The following is a 19,132-nucleotide window of genomic DNA, read 5'->3' as shown; positions in this document are numbered from 1 at the left end:
TATGACTGCGAGAGTGGGTCGTGGTGTGGTTAGTTAATTAGTAGTAATTAACCGGTTCATAATCACCTTAAGTGATATATTGAAACGTGACACATGGGGGCCAAGCCGGGATTTACTCAGTTAATTTCCAACTGATAAAGACCCACCAATTAAGGATAACTAAGAGCAGATAATCTCGTCAGTGCTCGACTTATTTTCTGCTTGGTGCTACCCTTTTTTGTATAGTTTTGATCATATACCACACCTTAAGCGATTCACATCTTGCAGGAAATGTAAATTGTAATTTGTGAGTTATTGTATGCGCTAACTGTGATTACTTCCCTTTCCTTTGTTTGTGAATCTTTGTTGTTGTACGTTCATAGTTTTCCGTTGCAGAGAGCTGAGCGGGGTTAGCGGATTTGTTATTCGTTTTACTCAGTTTTCTCTACATTGTTGTTTCGCATTCTGTAACAGGTTACATTTCTATAGTCTTGTTTTACTTGGATTTTTCTCCATATTTTGACTTTGTTGGAATTTTTGGGGGGGAAGGGTCCGAGGACTTCTGTCCTAACCAAGGCTGTGGGAGACACTCTGTTTCACCGCAAAAAGCAGCCGATAAAATAGGCCACGGCTGTGGGAAACATTTTGTTTTACCGCAAAAAGCAGCCATAAAGTAGGCTACGCGTTTTGTTCTACACCGTTTGGATTTTTCTTCTGCATTTTCCGGTTGCTGGATTTTTTTATCCACCGCTTTCATCACCGCGTGTTCTAGCTATAGCTGCGTTAGACTTACTTTGGTAATAAAGCTTTGCTAAAACTAACCATGGCTACAGGGGGACCTCCGACGAGGAGAATAACTTTCGAGACTCCTGGTAGTGAGCAACCGACTGAGCGAGACGCACGCGTTAGAGCGCGTAGTTTGCTTAAGCGCAAGGAGTTAGAACGTAAAGAAGACATAGAGCGACAGACGAGAAAAGAAGAGCTTGACAGACAAGAACGACAGGCCGAACGGGACAGACAGGACAAGAAAGAGAAAGACGAACGTGACAGACAGGAAAAGAAAGACGAACGTGACAGACAAGAACGGAAAGAGAAAGATGAACGAGACAGACAAGAAAGGGAGCGACAGGCCGAACGACAGGCCGAACTTGACAGACAAGAAAGAGAGCGAGACAGACAGGAACGGAAAGAGAAAGAACAGGCTGAACTTGAGAGACAAGAACGACAGGCCGAACGTGACAGACAGGACAAACAGGCCGAACGCGATCACCAGCTAGAACTAGCTAGGCTACAGGCCGAGAAAGGTACGCTTACTCAGGCTAGCGCGCCGACGTTTGTTGCCGACCGTACGAGACTGCCGACGTTCGACGATGACAAGGACGAGCTCGACGACTTTTTACGCCGGTTTGAGCGCATTGCATCTGACCAGAAGTGGGAAGAGGCCACGTGGGCTAGCCGCCTTAGCACCTGCTTGAAAGGACGCGCATTGCAGCTCTACAACGCTTTGGAGGACGACGAGGCGAGAGACTATCAGGCACTTAAGAAGGCGTTACTCCAGCGCTTCAACCTGACTGCTGAAGCCTACAGACGACGTCTGCGTAACAGCAAGAGACTGAGCGGCGAGCTGAGTCATCAGTTTGTGGCACGCCTTAATCTCTACCTGCGGCGCTGGGTGGAGATGGCCGAGAAGGACTGGACCGTCGACGACCTTGCCGACCTCATCGTCATGGAACAACTGATGTCCAGCCTGCGACCTGAGGTGGTGACCTTTGTGCAGGAACACCAGCCTAAGACTACTCAGGAGGCAGCCGACTGGATCAGAGTACACGAGAACGCCCAGGCGATCTCCGGCAAATCTTCAGGCTCACGGCCGGGAAAATCGGGAAATTCGGGTTCTTCAGGACCCAAGGACGGGAAGGACGATCAGGGACACAAAGGATCAAGTTCCAGAACTGACATCCAGTGTTACTACTGCAACAAGCGGGGCCACGTGAAGAAGGACTGCCACAGGAGACAGGCTGACCAGAAGGGGGTCCACTTCGTTGGCAGTGAGGAGTTCAGGGACGTCACGAGCTCATGCACCATCCCACAACTCTGCGTTCCGTGCTCCAGGAAACATTTCCAGCCCCACTGCAACGTCTACGTTAACGGAGTGAAGGGCGAAGGTCTGCGGGACACAGGAGCAGACATGATAGTGGTTCGGGCGAGTCTAGTTCCAGCCATGGCCTACACAGGAGACAGCATCAGGGTGAGAATGGCCGAGGCATCTCACGCTTACGACTTGAACACGGCAGTGATCAAGGTCGTAACACCGTTGTTCACGGGGACCATTGTGGCCGTCGTCATGGACGATCCTCCATGCGACCTGCTCATTGGAAACCGGGTTCAGTTTGTGGACGGCGTCACCAGGGAGGTTCCCGTTTACCGGTCTCCCGACGTCATTTCAGTGCTCACGCGGGCACAGGCGGAGCGAGAGGACAAACCTCTCAAACCCCTACCTGCTGCACGAGCTGCCCTGGGGAACGTGACCCCCGCGCTTCTCGCGAAGGCTCAGGATTCTGACCCGACCTTAGCTACTCCTCGGGAGCACGCGAAGTCGGGGAAGGTGAAGCTGAGCGGGAAGCATGGGAGGGCAAGGTTCCTCAGGGACAAGAAGTTGCTCTACCGTGAGTTCAGCAACAAGGAAGGTGCATTCAAACAGGTTGTCGTGCCTCGCGAGTTTCGCGAGGGTGTCATGGCAACGGCACACGACTCGATTCTGGGAGGTCATCTTGGTACCAAGAAGACCACGGATCGTGTCTGGCGCCACTTTTACTGGCCAGGCATCTGCACGGATGTCCGACGTTTCTGTGCGTCCTGCGATAAGTGCCAGAAGGTGGTTGCCAAAGGAAGGGTGAGGAAGGTCCCCTTAGAGAAGATGCCGCTCATCGACGAACCCTTTCGTCGGGTGGCAGTGGACATCATCGGGCCCATCTTGCCTGCGTCTGAGGACGGAAACAGATACATTTTGACCATGGTGGACTACGCTACTCGATACCCAGAGGCGATCCCTCTGAAATCGATTGAAGCCACGCGAGTAGCTGAGGCTCTGGTTACTATGTGGTCCCGGCTGGGAATTCCATCAGAGGTACTCACCGACAGAGGCACGCAGTTCACGGGAGGAGTGATGGCGGAGGCAGCACGACTGCTATCACTGGAGCAGCACTTCACCACTCCTTACCATGCTCAGTGCAACGGACTGGTGGAAAGGTTCAATGGCACCTTGAAGACCATGCTGAGGAAACTAGCTCAGGAGAAACCACGCACGTGGGACAGGTACATCCCAGCATTGCTTTTTGCATACCGCGAGGTTCCTCAGGAGAGCTTGGGCTTTTCCCCATTTGAGTTGTTGTACGGCAGACAGGTACGCGGTCCCATGGCTATCCTGCGTCAGGCTTGGACGGACGAAGAAGCTGACGAGGAGGTGCAAACGACAGCGACCTACATCGTAGAACTCAGGAACAGGATTGAAGAGACCTGCAAACTGGCTCAAGAGAACCTGGGGAGAGCAGCACAGCGTTACGCGCGAGGATTCGACCGCAAGGCACGGCCGCGCAGCTTCAAGATTGGAGAACGGGTGTTGCTACTTCTACCTGTCAAACACAACAAGTTACAACTGCAGTGGCAAGGACCTTTTGAGGTGACAGCGAAGGTGGGCCAGAACGACTACAGGATCGTCATGAACGGGAAAGCACGCCTGTACCACGCCAACCTGCTGCGCGCCTACATAGAGAGGACTGCCTACGGGGAAAAGGACAAAGTGACAGAAGCAGTTGCTGTCGTGATGGACGAGACAACGGAAGAACAGGGAGGAGGACGTGTACCAGTTTGTCCGCTGGAGGCTAGTGAGGATCACACGGACGTGCACATCTCACCTGATCTTGGGGACGACCAGCAGGCGGACCTGCAAGAGATCCTGAAGGATGCAGCACGGGTCCTTACAGACATACCACTTCAGACGCATTTAGAGGAGTTTACCTTCGACTTGCTGGAGAAGCAGCCAGTGAGGACGAAGCAGTATCCCATGCCTCATGCCCAGAAGGAGGTGGTCAGAAAGGAAATCGCCGACATGACGAAGTTGGGCGTCATCGAGCCAGCGAACTCTCCCTACAGTTCACCAATTGTGCTGGTGAAGAAGAAGGATGGACGCGTCAGGTTCTGTGTCGACTACCGGAAGCTGAACAAGATTACGGCGTTTGACGCGGAACCCATGCCTGATGTGGACTACCTCTTCAGTCACTTGGCCAAGGCCAAGTACTTTTCCAAACTGGACCTCACCAAGGGGTACTGGCAAATCCCAGTTGCCGAGGAAGATCGCCCAAAGACTGCATTTACCACTCCATTCGGCCAGTTCCAGTGGACAGTCATGCCTTTTGGTCTACAGAATGCAGGTGCCGTCTTCACTCGCATGATGAGGAAACTTTTGGAACCTTTGAAACGCGAGGACATCAGCAGTTTCATCGACGATGTGCTGATCGCGACAGAGACATGGACTGAACATCTCGACGCCCTGCGCGACGTGTTCGGAAGGTTGAAGGACGGAAATCTGGGAGCTAAACCGTCCAAGTGCTTCTTGGGATTTCGGGAATTGTCTTTCCTGGGTCATGTTGTCGGCGAGGGATTGCTCGTTCCAGAGGACGACAAGATCCAGAAGATTCGGGAGGCGGAGCCACCGCGCACGAAGAAAGAAGTCAGGTCTTTCCTGGGCCTAGCCAGCTTCTACAGACGCTTCATCCCGCACTTTGCCGAAATCGCACTACCACTGACCAACCTTACCAAGAAACTACAACCGACCGTTGTAGTGTGGACTGAGGAATGCAGCTCCGCATTCAACACCCTGAAGAGGCGACTCACCAGTCAGCCTATTCTCCGACTACCAGACCTGAACAAGGACTTCGTGCTGAGGACAGACGCTTCAGGGAAGGGACTTGGGGCAGTGTTGCTTCAGGAGACAGAGGGGTTTTTGCACCCTGTTTGCTTCGCCAGCCGTAAGCTGACCTCGGCCGAGGCAGCGTATGCAACGGTTGAACGCGAGTGTCTCGCCATTGTCTGGGGCATCCAGAAGTTCGAAGCGTACCTGTACGGACGACCTTTCTGTCTGGAGACGGACCATCAACCTCTGCAATATCTTCAGGTTGCAAGGTTGGCAAACGCCAGACTTATGCGCTGGGCGTTGATTCTCCAACCGTACCAATTCACGGTACGCGTCATTCCGGGCGCCAACAATGTTGGAGCTGACTTTCTCTCTCGGGCTGTAGAGGAGAACATGACTGTGAGCGAAACCGAGGTTTCGTCTTGAAGAGGGGAGGTGTGTCACGATCGGGTGACAGAGACCAGGAAAGCGTCACTCAGTGGAGTGCCTGTTCTTGGTCGGTTATGATAGAAAGCGCCTGTGCGTGATATTGGACACAGCAGAGTTTGCTGACAGTGCTCTACGAGCACGGATGTTTTGAAACACACGAGCTTCACAGTGCGGGTTTCTGCTATCATAGGGCTGACGGTTTTTCGCTGACAGCGCACACGGGATTTTCAGGGATTGAGTTTCTCGTGTCTTTTTTCTGCTTGGGGAGGCAGAATTGTGTATAGCTGGACTGGTTTTGTGACAAGGTCAGTCACGTGTATTTTGGCTAGGTTGTCTGACAGAGACACGAGTACGGGGCACTTGACACCCAGCGGCAGAAGGGGAAGGATCTAATACACAGTTTCTAGAGTATGATGGTTTTTCACCGAATATTGTATTCGGCACTCTAGGGGAGCTTCCACCGGTTATTTCCTTCACACTGCCACATATTTTGCTGAGGACAAGTCGTCAACATTCCTTCGTCGGCGATGGCTTTCGCATAAGGATTCGACAAGGGGTTCTGGAGGTTTTTGGTCACTGTTGACGAACAGAGACTGTTCCAGGGAGGAGGCGGACTTTGCTTCCATTGAGAGTACAATCATAGGCTTTTGAGGTAATAAATCATTATTTAACGCTGTTGATGAGTCTGTGTTGTGGAATGAAATACTCTCTGTTGTTCTTTCCAGGTTAGCGCATAATTTACTCTCTGTGACGCTAAAATACTAATCTGTATATGGTTTTTGCAGATAGGGAGAGAAGGACGGAAAATGGCTGTTTTGTTGTTGTAAAAAGTCCGTTTTGTGCAGGCCCACGTGCTCGATGAGATATTTAAAGATGACATGTTTTAAGGTGGTGGGTGAGGGGTAGCTGACATGTTTAGTGCACCGATGCTTTCTGTTTGCAGCCTTCGTTCGTTCGTTCGATCCGATTCGTTCGTTTCGAGTTCCTGTAACATCTGCACGGCTGACTTTGGCGGGACCTGTTGAAGCTACGCTAACCAGGAGACCGGCTAACCAGGAGACCGGCTAACCAGCGGACCGGCTAACCAGCGAACCGGCTAACCAGCGGACCGGCTAACCAGCGAACCGACTAACCAGCATACCGGCTAAGCAGCAGCAGCAGAGATAAAGCTAAGTGCACCATGTCGTACGCACCCCGTTGACCACCGTTGTCTTTTCGTATCTATGATTTCATTGGAGTAGTGACAACGTGGGGTGTGTGACCCCTGCATGAACTAGAGCTTTTTGAACAGAACATTCTCATTTTGACTGTATTTACACGGGTTCAGCGTGTTACTATAATTTTCTATATACTACTGGCATTTTGTCAGTGAACACTGTTTTTTTACGTGTTGAGAACGTAAAAGGAACATATTTTGAGTGAAGGCTCGAGGGAGGTGGAGAGTTTATACATAAACAGGCGTCTGAAACTTATACTTTTGTTGACTCTATTTAATTGTATGACTGCGAGAGTGGGTCGTGGTGTGGTTAGTTAATTAGTAGTAATTAACCGGTTCATAATCACCTTAAGTGATATATTGAAACGTGACAATCACAAAAAGCCGGATATTACGTCATCAAAGACATTTATCAAAAAAAAGAAAAAAAAAGGTGTAGATATTAGACTCAGAAACTCTCATGTCAAGTTTCATGAAGATCGGTGCAGTAGTTTTGTCTGAATCGCTCGACAAATACACACAGACACACACACACACACACACACACACACATACACACACACACACACATACACACACACACACACACACACACACACACACACACACACATACAAACACCACGACCCTCGTCTCGATTCCCCGTCTATGTTAAAACATTCAGTCAAAACTTGACTACATGTAAAAAGGAAAAAAAATAGCCAGATATCGCTTATAATATTAAAAAAATGAAAACGCCGATAGAAAGTCTCGCCCAAATACAGAGTATACACACGATAGCATTGGCTGGAAACTACTCCCCTGGACTAAAAAATGACGTCATAAAAGGTCTTATTTTTTTCCCGGGCGTATACAAACCACGCCTATGGAACTGACTTCTTTATATACTGGTAGCAATGTTCAGAGAATTTATTCAACAAACCAGTGGCATATTTCCTGACCAATAGCTACAAGATACAGAAGGTAAGCTGCAATTTGTTTCACACTACGACGTTTACTTTTACTTGCTTGAAGACAGATGTGTGTTTGTTTACTATCTACACTTCTACTTCATTTCAAAATTGAAGACAGCTTATTAGTATTTATGTTTAGTAGCTACATCATTTAAGTCGGTGATACATAAACTACATTGCGCAAGACAAGGCGGTGTGTGTGTGTGTGTGTGTGTGTGTGTGTGTGTGTGTGTGTGTGGTGTGTGTGTTGTGTGTGTGTGTGTGTGTGTGTGTGTCGGTGTGTGTGTGTCGGTGTGTGCGTGCGTGCGCGCACGCGTGTATGTGTGCGCGGTTTTGTGTGTTTTGTATATGTATGCGTGTGTGTGTACTTTTTGAATTGCACAATTATTCAAATAGGGACTATTTTTCATGTCATGACGTCATTGTTTCAGACAATTGTCATCATGAAGTGCGTCATCCTTCTCGCTCTGGTTGCGGTGGCTTTTGCACAGAACCACCGCCCTGGCTTTGACAATGACGACCCCCTGCGTAAGTTTTGATATGTGAAGCAGAAGTTTGACTGTGAAGTATGCTATGCGTACTGTAGGCCTAATTTGAAGGGACAGAACTTCACGACGCACTATTTTTCACAGAAATAATAAGTCTCAGATAGTAAAGGCTTACCTCCATCCTTTCCTTTTGTTGTAGTATTCTTACTTACTATTGACGGACTGTGTGATGATATCTTATAATAGGTCTGTGGGTCAGGTCTCGATTTTGATATCACTGTCGAAACATTATTCATAGCAAAAAGTATCCTCATACAGTCCGTCAATGTTAGATATATTGCTATTTCGCCGGACATTTTGTATTGACTGTGAAGACTCAGTTTGGGCTGTTCCATATCCCTTCCTCTTATTATTATTTCTTTTTGTTCACTCTTTCCTTGTACTTTCCAGTATTTTCAAATGTCTTTTCTTTCAAAAAGTAATTCGTCACTTGCTCAACTAAATTCGGGGAAAACAACATTGTCATATTTTTGTTATTGTTTTCAAATTTAGGTGTCTTTGTTTCTGAAGTGAAGCAATAAAGAAGTCATCGATATCAAAACTGATATCGACGGAAATGTCGTCGATACCACTTTTGCAATGAGCCCAGTTTTGCCTAATTGACCAATGCAAATTTACGTAACATATGAAATAGCAATATAGTTTATTATCTCCATACCATGGGAGCTGTTACCATAGCTTTCAGACGGAGAGAAGCAGGGTGACGTGTTGAAACGGAAGCAAAATTAATAATCCCGACTTACAAATTCAGTTCATCTCGGAAACGAAAAGGTATGGCAATCCGTTTGTTAAGAAATGATGTGGGTTTTTGTTTGTTCGCATTGGTGTATTTAGTTAAATAATTTGTTTGTTTTGTTTTAGACCACACACAAACAGTTAATTTATCCAGAAACTGATAACAATGAATTACCTTATTATTTTTTTCATTGATTTTTTTCCACAAAATAAAGCTTTTATTTTAATATTCTATTAAACACTTGATTATTTACTCAAATAATGAATTGTTTCACATAAAAAGTCATTATCTACAAGATAATAAATCTCCACTACACTGTCTGCTTGATAATAGTAAATACAAGGTTTATTGTTTGTATTTTTTTAATTATGATTTTTAGGTTTTATTTGTTTGTGATAAATGTATCTTCTTTTTATATTTAGTCAAGTTTTGACTAAATATTTTAACATCGAGGGGGAATCGAAACGAGGGTCGTGGTGTATGTGCGTGTGTCTGTCTGTCTGTGTGTGTGTGTGTGTAGAGCGATTCAGACTAAACTACTGGACCGATCTTTATGAAATTTGACACGAGAGTTCCTGGGTATGAAATCCCCGAACGTTTTTTTCATTTTTTTGATAAATGTCTTTGATGACGTCATATCCGGCTTTTCGTGAAAGTTGAGGCGGCACTGTCACGCCCTCATTTTTCAACCAAATTGGTTGAAATTTTGGTCAAGTAATCTTCGACGAAGCCCGGACTTCGGTATTGCATTTCAGCTTGGTGGCTTAAAAATTAATTAATGACTTTGGTCATTAAAAATCTGAAAATTGTAAAAAAAAGTAAAAATGTATAAAACGATCCAAATTTACCTTTATCTTATTCTCCATCATTTGCTGATTCCAAAAACATATAAATATGTTATATTCGGATTAAAAACAAGCTCTGAAAATTAAATATATAAAAATTATTATCAAAATTAAATTGTCCAAATCAATTTAAAAACACTTTCATCTTATTCCTTGTCGGTTCCTGATTCCCAAAACATATAGATATGATATGTTTGGATTAAAAACACGCTCAGAAAGTTAAAACAAAGAGAGGTACAGAAAAGCGTGCTATCCTTCTTAGCGCAACTGCTACCCCGCTCTTCTTGTCAATTTCACTGCCTTTGCCATGAGCGGTGGACTGACGATGCTACGAGTATACGGTCTTGCTGAAAAATGGCATTGCGTTCAGTTTCATTCTGTGAGTTCGACAGCTACTTGACTAAATATTGTATTTTCGCCTTACGCGACTTGTTTTGTTTCTTTTTTTAACATTTCATTTCTTTTATATACACATAAACACAACATAACATCCAGCATACAGAGGGTTTATCAACATTAGGTATGGCTGTCTTAGCGCATACACACGCCCATACCTAGACAAGACACAGACATAGACAGTAGGGTGGGTTGTTGAAAAGACAGGGGACATGGAAGGGGGGTGGGGGTGGGGGAAACTGAGGTTGGGGGAGGGGAGGTGGGGACGGTGGTCACACTTTAGCCTCCAAGTATACACGGGGTTTACTTATCGGCATACAAGTACTGTATAACATGTCATGAATAAATGGGTCAGGGGTTATCACATTCAAAAATGTACATACAAAATCAATCAATACAATTATCCTATGGCATCTATGAAAAAAGTGTCTATATAAACACCAATCCTTTGCAAATTTACTATAATAATTATTTACACAAGCATTATACTTTTCGATCAAAAACCTTTGTTTAACAATTTTCACAAAAACATTTGGTGTTGGGACTGTCTTATTTAGTTTGGCTCCAAATATACTTTGTTTGGCAAGGAGAATAAACAAATCAAAAACAGCATCCGTATGAAAGTTGTCTAAATACCCTAAAATGACAAGCTCTTTTGACAAATTCAAATTACTGCAATGTGTGAAATTTAGGCATAACCACTCTGTGAAATCAGACCAAAAAACTTGACTCTTGTGCACTCCCAAAACAAATGTTATAAGGTTTCCTCTTCCTGAGTACAAAAGCTACATAGTGATGTGTCAGAAATTTTCATCAAAAATAACAGGCGTTGAGTGGGAAAAATTCTATGTAGTATTCTATATTGGAACCACCTTAGGTATGTGTCTTGTGTAGTTCGCCTTATTGTCAAAAACACCTTTCTAACATTTACATCAAAATTCAATAAATTAGACCATTTTTCCATGCACTGTAGATTGCCATAATTTTTCACAAGATGGATATTTATATGTTTTACTCCACCTTTAGCTATTTGTTTCCATACAACATCATCACCAATATGAAAAACATTGTTTAAAACTGCATCCAACTTTAATCTTTTATGACGCCCTCGAAAAAAACAAAATTCAGTTGTAAATTTGGATGTTTCAATTTAAAATCGTTATATGACAAAAACTCATCGGTTCTCATCAAGTGACCGACTGTAATAATGCCGTTTTCCATCCAATTCCTGTTAAAAATAACCTTTTTATCTATGCAAATATGTACATTATAATACAGACGCTCTGAAGCAAAATCACTCAAGGAGATGGGGACACATTTGCATGCAAAATGCTTATAATGTTTGAAAACATCTCTCCAGAAAGGATTCTGAACTCTTTGCATCAATATGTTTCCAAACTCACCTCCTCTCTTGTGAATGTTATGTACAAGTGGACACAGAGCTTGTAGAAGTTTAGTTACTTTTTCTTCACTACAAAGGACTCGCTGTAACCATGATATCTTCAGAGCTGACAAAAAGCATTTCAAATCCACCATTTTAAGCCCCCCCCCCCTCTGCAAACGACTAATATGCTGTTGTTCTCTTTATTGTTTATTTATTGATGTAAAAATGATTTAATCTTATTCTTTATCATTTCCTGAATCCAATAATATACATAGACATCCTATTTTTACTGTGAAAAAATATAATTTACAAGTTAAGAAAATGGGTTAATTCTAGGCACTACGTTTGGATGCCTCGCGGAAACGAGATGGACCCGATTCAGGCTACATAATGTCCCTGTGTTGGCTTTTTTTTAATTTTTTTTTTTAGTGTTGATTTGTTAGTATTGGGCCGACAATTTGACACGATTTTTTTTATCGCTTCACGCGACTTGTTTTCTGTGGTTAAAAGCGTATACCCTCGTGTTTTTGCACATCTCTGATAAACTTTCTTGAGCCACTTGGTGATACTTGAATTTCACCCTTTTTTGCGTTTGTTTTCCACAGATCATCTTGTGATGGCTCAAGTAGAAATTCTGATCAGAAACAACCCTGGTATCAGCGAGACAGACTGTGGAACCAGATGCGATGCCATGTTTGATCTGGCTGCCGGACACGATGAGCAAGTGACCGATCATCTCTGCACAGAGGAGTGCAGACAGTGAGTTTTCTCCCTTAGATTAGATCACTGATGAATGCATTGAAACACACGCGCACTGAGAAACACACACACACACACACACACACCAACACACACACGCACGCACACGCAAGCAGACCTACACACACACACACACGCACGCACAAACACGCACACAAGCAACGACGCACATACACACACACACACGCGCGCACAAACACACACACAAACACACACACACACACAAAAACACACACACAAACACACACACACAAACACATACAAACACACACACAAACACACACACACACACACACACACACACACACACACACACACACTCAGAGTATTATTCCACGTAACGTCTTTAACAACACAGACCTTCCCATGAAAGTGATTCAGCTCACCACATCAGATATGGCCAGGAGTTTACACGGAAAAAGGCCACCCGCCCACTTGAACACTTTCCTAAACTCAGTAGGCAGTCTGCTTCCTGTGTAAAGCAGGATTTTGTGTTTAAATGAACTGATTTAATCTGTCAAAAAAAGAGTGCATCGCAAGCAGCCAGGATCTTGATATTTGTTATGTGTCCAAGTTGGTTGTATCCCATATAAAAGCCTGGGTTTTGAGATAGTGAGTGGGGGGCCCGGGTAGCTCAGGTGGTAGAGCACTGGACTTGTGATCGAAAGGTCGCTGGTTAGAATCCGGGCCGTGACGGACACAGGTCAACTTTATGTGCAGACCCAGAGACGGTATCCATCTCTCACCCCCACGTCACCACAGTGGCACATAAAAGACCTCGGTCATTCTGCCATAAGTTCAGGTGGCGGATACCACCTAAACACGCATACACTTGTGTATCTCATCTAAAGTCGGGTTACAACTTTGCTGTGAGGGCGTACAACTTGAATTTCTCTCAGATAGTGAGCAGAACTGCTTTAACGGGAACTGTGCCTTCAGAAAGAAAACCGCACGTAGTACTTGCGGACGTGATTCTATGGTTACTTTTAAATGGACAGACCAGACTGTTGAATAATCATGTACACTTGCTTGGAAAAAGGTGACTTTGAACGTGACTGAAAGTCTAATCCTGTACATTGTTTGTTCTGTTACAGAGGACTTTAAATGTGACTGAATCTAAGATGCATACTTGAAAATATATACCTGTACAATGTTTGTTCTGTTTCAGCCAACTGCAAGCCCCGGCCGTCACCGAACCCCCACGCCCTACCAATCCCCCTCAACCCCCCCACCCCTGAGCAAATTCAGCGGGAATGGAAGCTGTGAATTGATGGTTCTTCTTCTATCATGAAGTTCGTCTACATGGCATGTTTTTGCCTAATTTGTCTTGTTAATGGTTCTTCGGCTTTCATCGGAACACCATTGGAAGGCACATTATGTTACCTGATTGGACAAATAAAATGAACCGTCTGAAAACAAGTTCTCAGTGTTTGGCGTTTCTTTTCAAAGGTTATTTGTTTTCTCTCTCTCTCTCTCTCTCTCTCTCTCTCTCTCTCTCTCTCTCTCTCTCTCTCTCTCTCTCTCTCTCTCTCTCTCTCTCTCTCTCTCTCTCTCTCTCTCTCTCTCTCTATTACATATCGTTCATTCTCTCATTTCAGTGAAAGTGCATTTTTTTCTGATCTCAAAAATAGCCCACTTTCAAATACTTACAATTTTACAAATCCTGACGAAGCTTTAGAGCTTTGGACATCTATTTTCATTATCATTTACAATAAACATGCACCACTGAAAACACGTCGAGTAAAGCAGACAGAAAAACCCAAATGGATCGACCAAGACATAGAAAATGCTGCAAATTACCGTGACTTCTTAAAACAACATGGTACCCACGAAGAGTACACACAACAAAGAAATAAAGTAAATTCCTTGAAACGAAAAAGTAAACAACATTATTTTCAACATCTCATTACATCTAAACTAGATTCAAAATCTATTTGGAAAGCAATTAACCAACTCACAAACAAAGAAACTTCAACAAAATCTTCACAAATAATTGACATTTCTGCAGATACACTCAATGACCATTTCTCAAAAATTGCTGATAAAGTAATTTCTTGTGATCGGACACAGTCAAATAATTTAGAACATTTAAAGGAATACTGCAATTCAAAACAGATACATTTTCAGCATACACTGCCACCAATGACTATACTGGATGTTTACTCTAATCTTCAGCATCTAAAACAAACCGGAACACGTGACATAGATGGTCTGGATGCAAAAATTATAAAAATGGCAGCTCCAGTAATCACATATACATTGACATTTATCTATAACCTTTGTATTGACAAAAGCTATTTTCCTAAACAATTCAAACAGGCTCAAGTGATTCTTCTCTTTAAATCAGGAGATACTACAAATCCCTCAAATTATAGACCAATGTCAATTCTATCAATCCTTTCAAAGCCTCTTGAAAAACATATCAATAAACACATCCTTTCTCACTTTGAGAACAATAAATTGATCCATGATAATCAATCAGGTTTTAGGCAAAAACACTCATGTCAAACAGCGCTTATTAGTTTAGTAGACCAATGGCTGACAAACATTAATAATAATCAGTTCTGTGCTGCTCTATTTGTTGACTTTGCTAAAGCTTTTGACCTAATTGACCATAAACTCCTTATCAAAAAGCTTGAGATTTATGGAATTGCAACAGATTCCATAAACATTTTAACATCTTTCCTGTCAGACAGACAGCAAAGTACTTATCTGAAACAATCATACTCTTGTAAGCAAACAGTAAGATTTGGAGTACCACAAGGTTCTATTCTTGGTCCATTACTATTTTCTATATATATAAACGACCTACCTCTATTTGTAAAATGCATGTGTGAACTATTTGCAGATGATACTACAATTCATTCTAGTCACCAAGATCTTAATAAACTAGCAAATATCCTCCAAGAAAACATTGAACGATTACTTGAATGGTCAGAACTAAACCATATGTCACTGAATCCAAATAAAACTAAATGCATGCTACTTACCACGAGGCAAAAAAGACAAAATCTAACATCTAAATTTCCGACATTGCTAATACGAAATCAAGATGTTACCGAAGTTGATAGCCATAAAGTCTTGGGAATAACTATTGACAATAACCTGTCTTGGTCAAAACATGTAGATACACTTTGTAAAAACACATCCAAAAAAATATTTCAGTTATCAAAAATCAACCACTTTCTAGACCTTCGCACAAGAAAACTGTTTTTTCAGGCACATATTCAGTCAGCTATTGACTATGCGTCCACAGTGTGGGACTCTGCAAGTGCAAATATTTTGAAACACTTGGGCAGTTTACATAGAAGAGCTGTTAAATTAATTATTTTAAAAAATACATCTCTTTCCATGACTGATTATAAACGATTGCAAATTCTTCCTATCAAAGATAGATTTGCATATAACAAAGGTGTGATGATGCATAGAATTATGTCAGGGAATGCCCCTACACTCATTGCCTCAAATTTCAAAATAAATCATTATAGAAAATGTAACAAATTAATTACACCAACTCCAAGAATTGACCTGTACAAGTCGAGTCTATCATATTCTGGAGCAATTATGTGGAACGCCATTCCAAATATAATTAAATTACGAATTCATGAAACATCATTCAAGGAATATTACATGCTGTTTCTTTTACAAAACTTATAAAAACTATTATCAAGCAGCTGGCAAAATATAACTGTACTCTCTGATTATATTGAAAAACATGATTATATATAATTCATGAAGGATTTTTTTTATATTTTTATTTTTTTTTTTTTATACAAACACATATTTCCCTGTTATATATAATTTTCAAGCATTGTTAAAGAATCCTAATGCATCTTAAAATGTCTTATTGGTTGCTTGACATGTTAATTATGGTAAATATGTCATTTGTACTATTGTTAAACTTATCTTTTATTTCTTCTTGTTTGTTACCCCTCAATGGGCGAGGGCCGGATGAAAAGAAGCATGTATACATTGCTTATGCTGTCACCCTCGTAAAAAAAATTTCAATTCAATTCAATTCAATTCAATTCAATTCTCTCTTTATGTCTCTGTGTGTGTGTGTGTCTCTCTCTCTTTCTCTCTCTTTCTGTCTGTCTCTCTCTGTGTCTCTTTCTGTCTCTCGCTCTATCTCTCTCTTTCTCTCTCTCTCTCTCTGTCTCTTTCTTTCTCTCTCTGTCTATCTGTCTCTGTGTCTCTGTGTGTGTCTCTCTCCCTCTGTATGTGTCTGTGTCTCTCCCTGTGTGTGTGTGTGTGTGTGTGTGTGTGTGTGTGTGTGTGTGTGTGTGTGTGTGTGTGTCTTTCTCTCTTTCTCTCGCTCTCTTTCTCTCTCTTTTGTGTGTGTGTGTGTATGTGTGTGTGTGTGTGTGTGTGTGTGTGTGTGTGTGTGTGTGTGTGTGTGTGTGCAGGGCCGGGCCCAGGGGGGGGGGTTCCAGGGGTTCCGTAACCCCACCCCCGGAAAATGCATGTACCTTGCTTTGAGTGGGTTTTTTTTTTTACTAGAGTTAGCACCAAAACAATGCTGCTCTTAACCCTCAAAACAAGGCCCAGAATGCACCAGATTGCACAGATTTTAACCGTTTTTCAAAAATTTTCCGGGGAGCATGCCCCCGGACCCCCCTAGTTCGCGCGCCTGCTTTGCAGGCGCGCGCTTGTGGCTTCGCCACTTCGCTGATTTGCTTTTTTTTTTTTTTTTTTTTCTTCTCTGTTTTTACTTCTTGTGCTAGGTGTTGATTTTAAGTTGCCTTGCTTCCGGACGGTCAAGTCCACTTTGTTCACATGCTAACTATTTCTCCCCCTTGTACATACACATTGTGTTTGATGCAATAAAAATTCGCCTTCGCCTTCGCCTTCGCCTCCCCCAAAAAAGGAGGAACCCCCCCCCCCTTACAACTCATTTGGTCCGGCCCTGGTGTGTGTGTGTGTTTATGTGTGTGTGTGTGTGTGTGTGTGTGTGTGTGTGTGTGTGTGTGTGTGTGTGTGTGTGTGTGTGCGTGTGTGTGTGTGTGTGTTATGGCTTGTGTAATGTAGCTAGGGTTACTTTTTTTACTCAGTAATTTGTACGCTTTTGGTATTAATTCTATGTTGTAGTATGCATTTGTAAAGCGCCTGGAGTCAATTAAGGGACTCGGGCTAAATGATTATTCGTAACATTCTTATTCTTATACAGATTGGGAATTAAGTAGATGTGCAACGCCAAGGCACTGCATACTCCAGCGAAAGATAAACCTCTCTCTCTCTCTCTCTCTCTCTCTCTCTCTCTCTCTCTCTCTCTCTCTCTCTCTCTCTCTCTCTCTCTCTCTCTCTCTCTCTCTCTCTCTCTCTCTCTCTCTCTCTCTCTCTCAGCCAATATGTCCCAGCCTGTATTACAAGATCATGATGTTTTTGATTTATTGCACAAAAGTCAGTCAGTTTGCGGGAATCGAAAATCACAAGATCAGATATTGAATAGTTATGGTAAATATTTGTTAAATATGTGCACTGCACTTGGACTGTGTATTCTTAATGGTGTGTGTAATGGGGATTTGCAGGGCTGTTTTACCTACATGTCAGAGAGGGGGAGTAGTGTTAATGATTATTTTTTGCTGTCTAATGATTTATTTGCAATTACTCTGTCTTCGAGCGAACTGTTGGTGGCTGGCCGGATTGAGTCAGATCATATGCCAGTTGAATTGCATGTTACGTTCCCATGTGATAATGTTTATCATGATATGCGTGAGAATGCAGACTGCTTTATTGAAAAGTATGTGTGGGACAGCAAGAAGGCAGGAACGTATGTGAATTTGATGTGTGCAGATGATATGTGTGCAAGGTTAGAGTCTGCCCAAAATATGATTGAATCTGATATGAATGGAGCTTTGGAATTATTTAACACTTGTGTTAAAGAAAGTGCTGACTGCATGAAGAAAAGAATTTATTTGAAGTCAAATAATAAATCGGATGATTGGTTCGATCAAGAGTGTAGAATAACCCGAAAAAATGTGTGGAGGTTGTTAAGCAGATGTAATCAGCCTGAAGACATTCACGCTCGCAATGTTTATTGTTTAGCCAGACGGGAATATAAAAACATGTTAGAAAGAAAGAAAAGATTGTATAATGATTTGACATTACAAAAACTTATTGAATCTGTAAACGATCAACAAGAATTTTGGAATATAATGCATAAATTATCCTCAAAACGAAAACAAATAAAGAACAACATACCAGTTGATACCTGGTTTCAGCATTTCAAAGTATTATTGGAAAAAGATGTAATTGAGGCTGAAGAAATAGAATATGAAGACGATGAAGGTATTTTGAATCGTCCTATTTCAAAAAAAGAGGTTTTGATTGCAATGAGAAAGTTAAAACCTCAAAAGTCTGCTGGGCCTGATGGAATAATAGGAGAACTGTTGAAAAATGTTTTTTCTCCAGGGATTGACTTTTTGGTACACTTGTTTAATTTTTTGTTTTCCAAGGGTGTATTTCCAGAAAGCTGGACAGAGTCCATTGTTATCCCTTTGTTTAAGAAAGGCGATGTGAATGATCCAAATAATTATCGTGGAATTTCGCTGTGTAATGTTAGTAGCAAGGTCTATAGTACTGTGATTAATAACAGGTTGCAAGAATGGATTGAATGTAATAACAGTACGGGGGAATATCAAGCTGGTTTTAAGAAGAATTATTCCACTATTGATCATATGTTTACACTTTTGGCCTTTGTACAGAAACAATTTTCTTTGAATCGTAAGCTGTATGTTGCCTTTATAGATTTTGAGAAAGCGTTTGATTCCATCAATAGAGCTTTGCTCTGGCCAATTCTGTTAAAAAACGGAATAAAAGGGAAACTCTTTAGGTGTGTGAAGAGTATGTATGATAATGTAAAAATAAAAGTGAGATGTGGAGCAAAGTTTACGGATTATATTAATTGTACATTTGGTGTTAAACAGGGCGATGTATGTAGCCCAGTTTTATTTTCTCTCTTTATTAATGAGTTAG

At 42.5% G+C, this 19,132-nt stretch overlaps 1 protein-coding gene across 1 annotated transcript; it reads left to right on the top strand.

Annotated features, from left to right (window-relative positions):
- The first annotated feature begins 7,411 nt into the window (after positions 1–7,411).
- LOC138957645 (uncharacterized) lies at positions 7,412–13,576 on the top strand. Its single transcript, XM_070328724.1, has 4 exons — positions 7,412–7,499; positions 7,921–8,017; positions 12,004–12,157; positions 13,326–13,576. Exons 2-4 carry the CDS (start codon positions 7,933–7,935, stop codon positions 13,393–13,395), a joined length of 309 nt encoding a protein of 102 aa, XP_070184825.1. The 5' UTR covers positions 7,412–7,499; positions 7,921–7,932; the 3' UTR covers positions 13,396–13,576.
- The last annotated feature ends 5,556 nt before the right edge of the window (positions 13,577–19,132 follow it).

This window comes from Littorina saxatilis, unplaced genomic scaffold (assembly GCF_037325665.1).
Source record: "Littorina saxatilis isolate snail1 unplaced genomic scaffold, US_GU_Lsax_2.0 scaffold_1172, whole genome shotgun sequence".
NCBI classification, from domain to species: Eukaryota; Metazoa; Mollusca; class Gastropoda; order Littorinimorpha; family Littorinidae; genus Littorina; species Littorina saxatilis.
This window is presented reverse-complemented; position numbering and strand designations above follow the sequence as displayed.

What these genes read in the sequence shown, in the direction of transcription:
- LOC138957645 (XM_070328724.1), top strand. Translation starts at nt 7,933, where the DNA reads ATGAAGTGCGTCATCCTTCTCGCTCTGGTTGCGGTGGCTTTTGCACAG. An exon ending in TGACAATGACGACCCCCTGC is followed by an intron (nt 8,018 to 12,003) that starts GTAAGTTTTGAT and finishes TGTTTTCCACAG; the next exon opens with ATCATCTTGTGATGGCTCAA. An exon ending in TGCACAGAGGAGTGCAGACA is followed by an intron (nt 12,158 to 13,325) that starts GTGAGTTTTCTC and finishes GTTCTGTTTCAG; the next exon opens with CCAACTGCAAGCCCCGGCCG.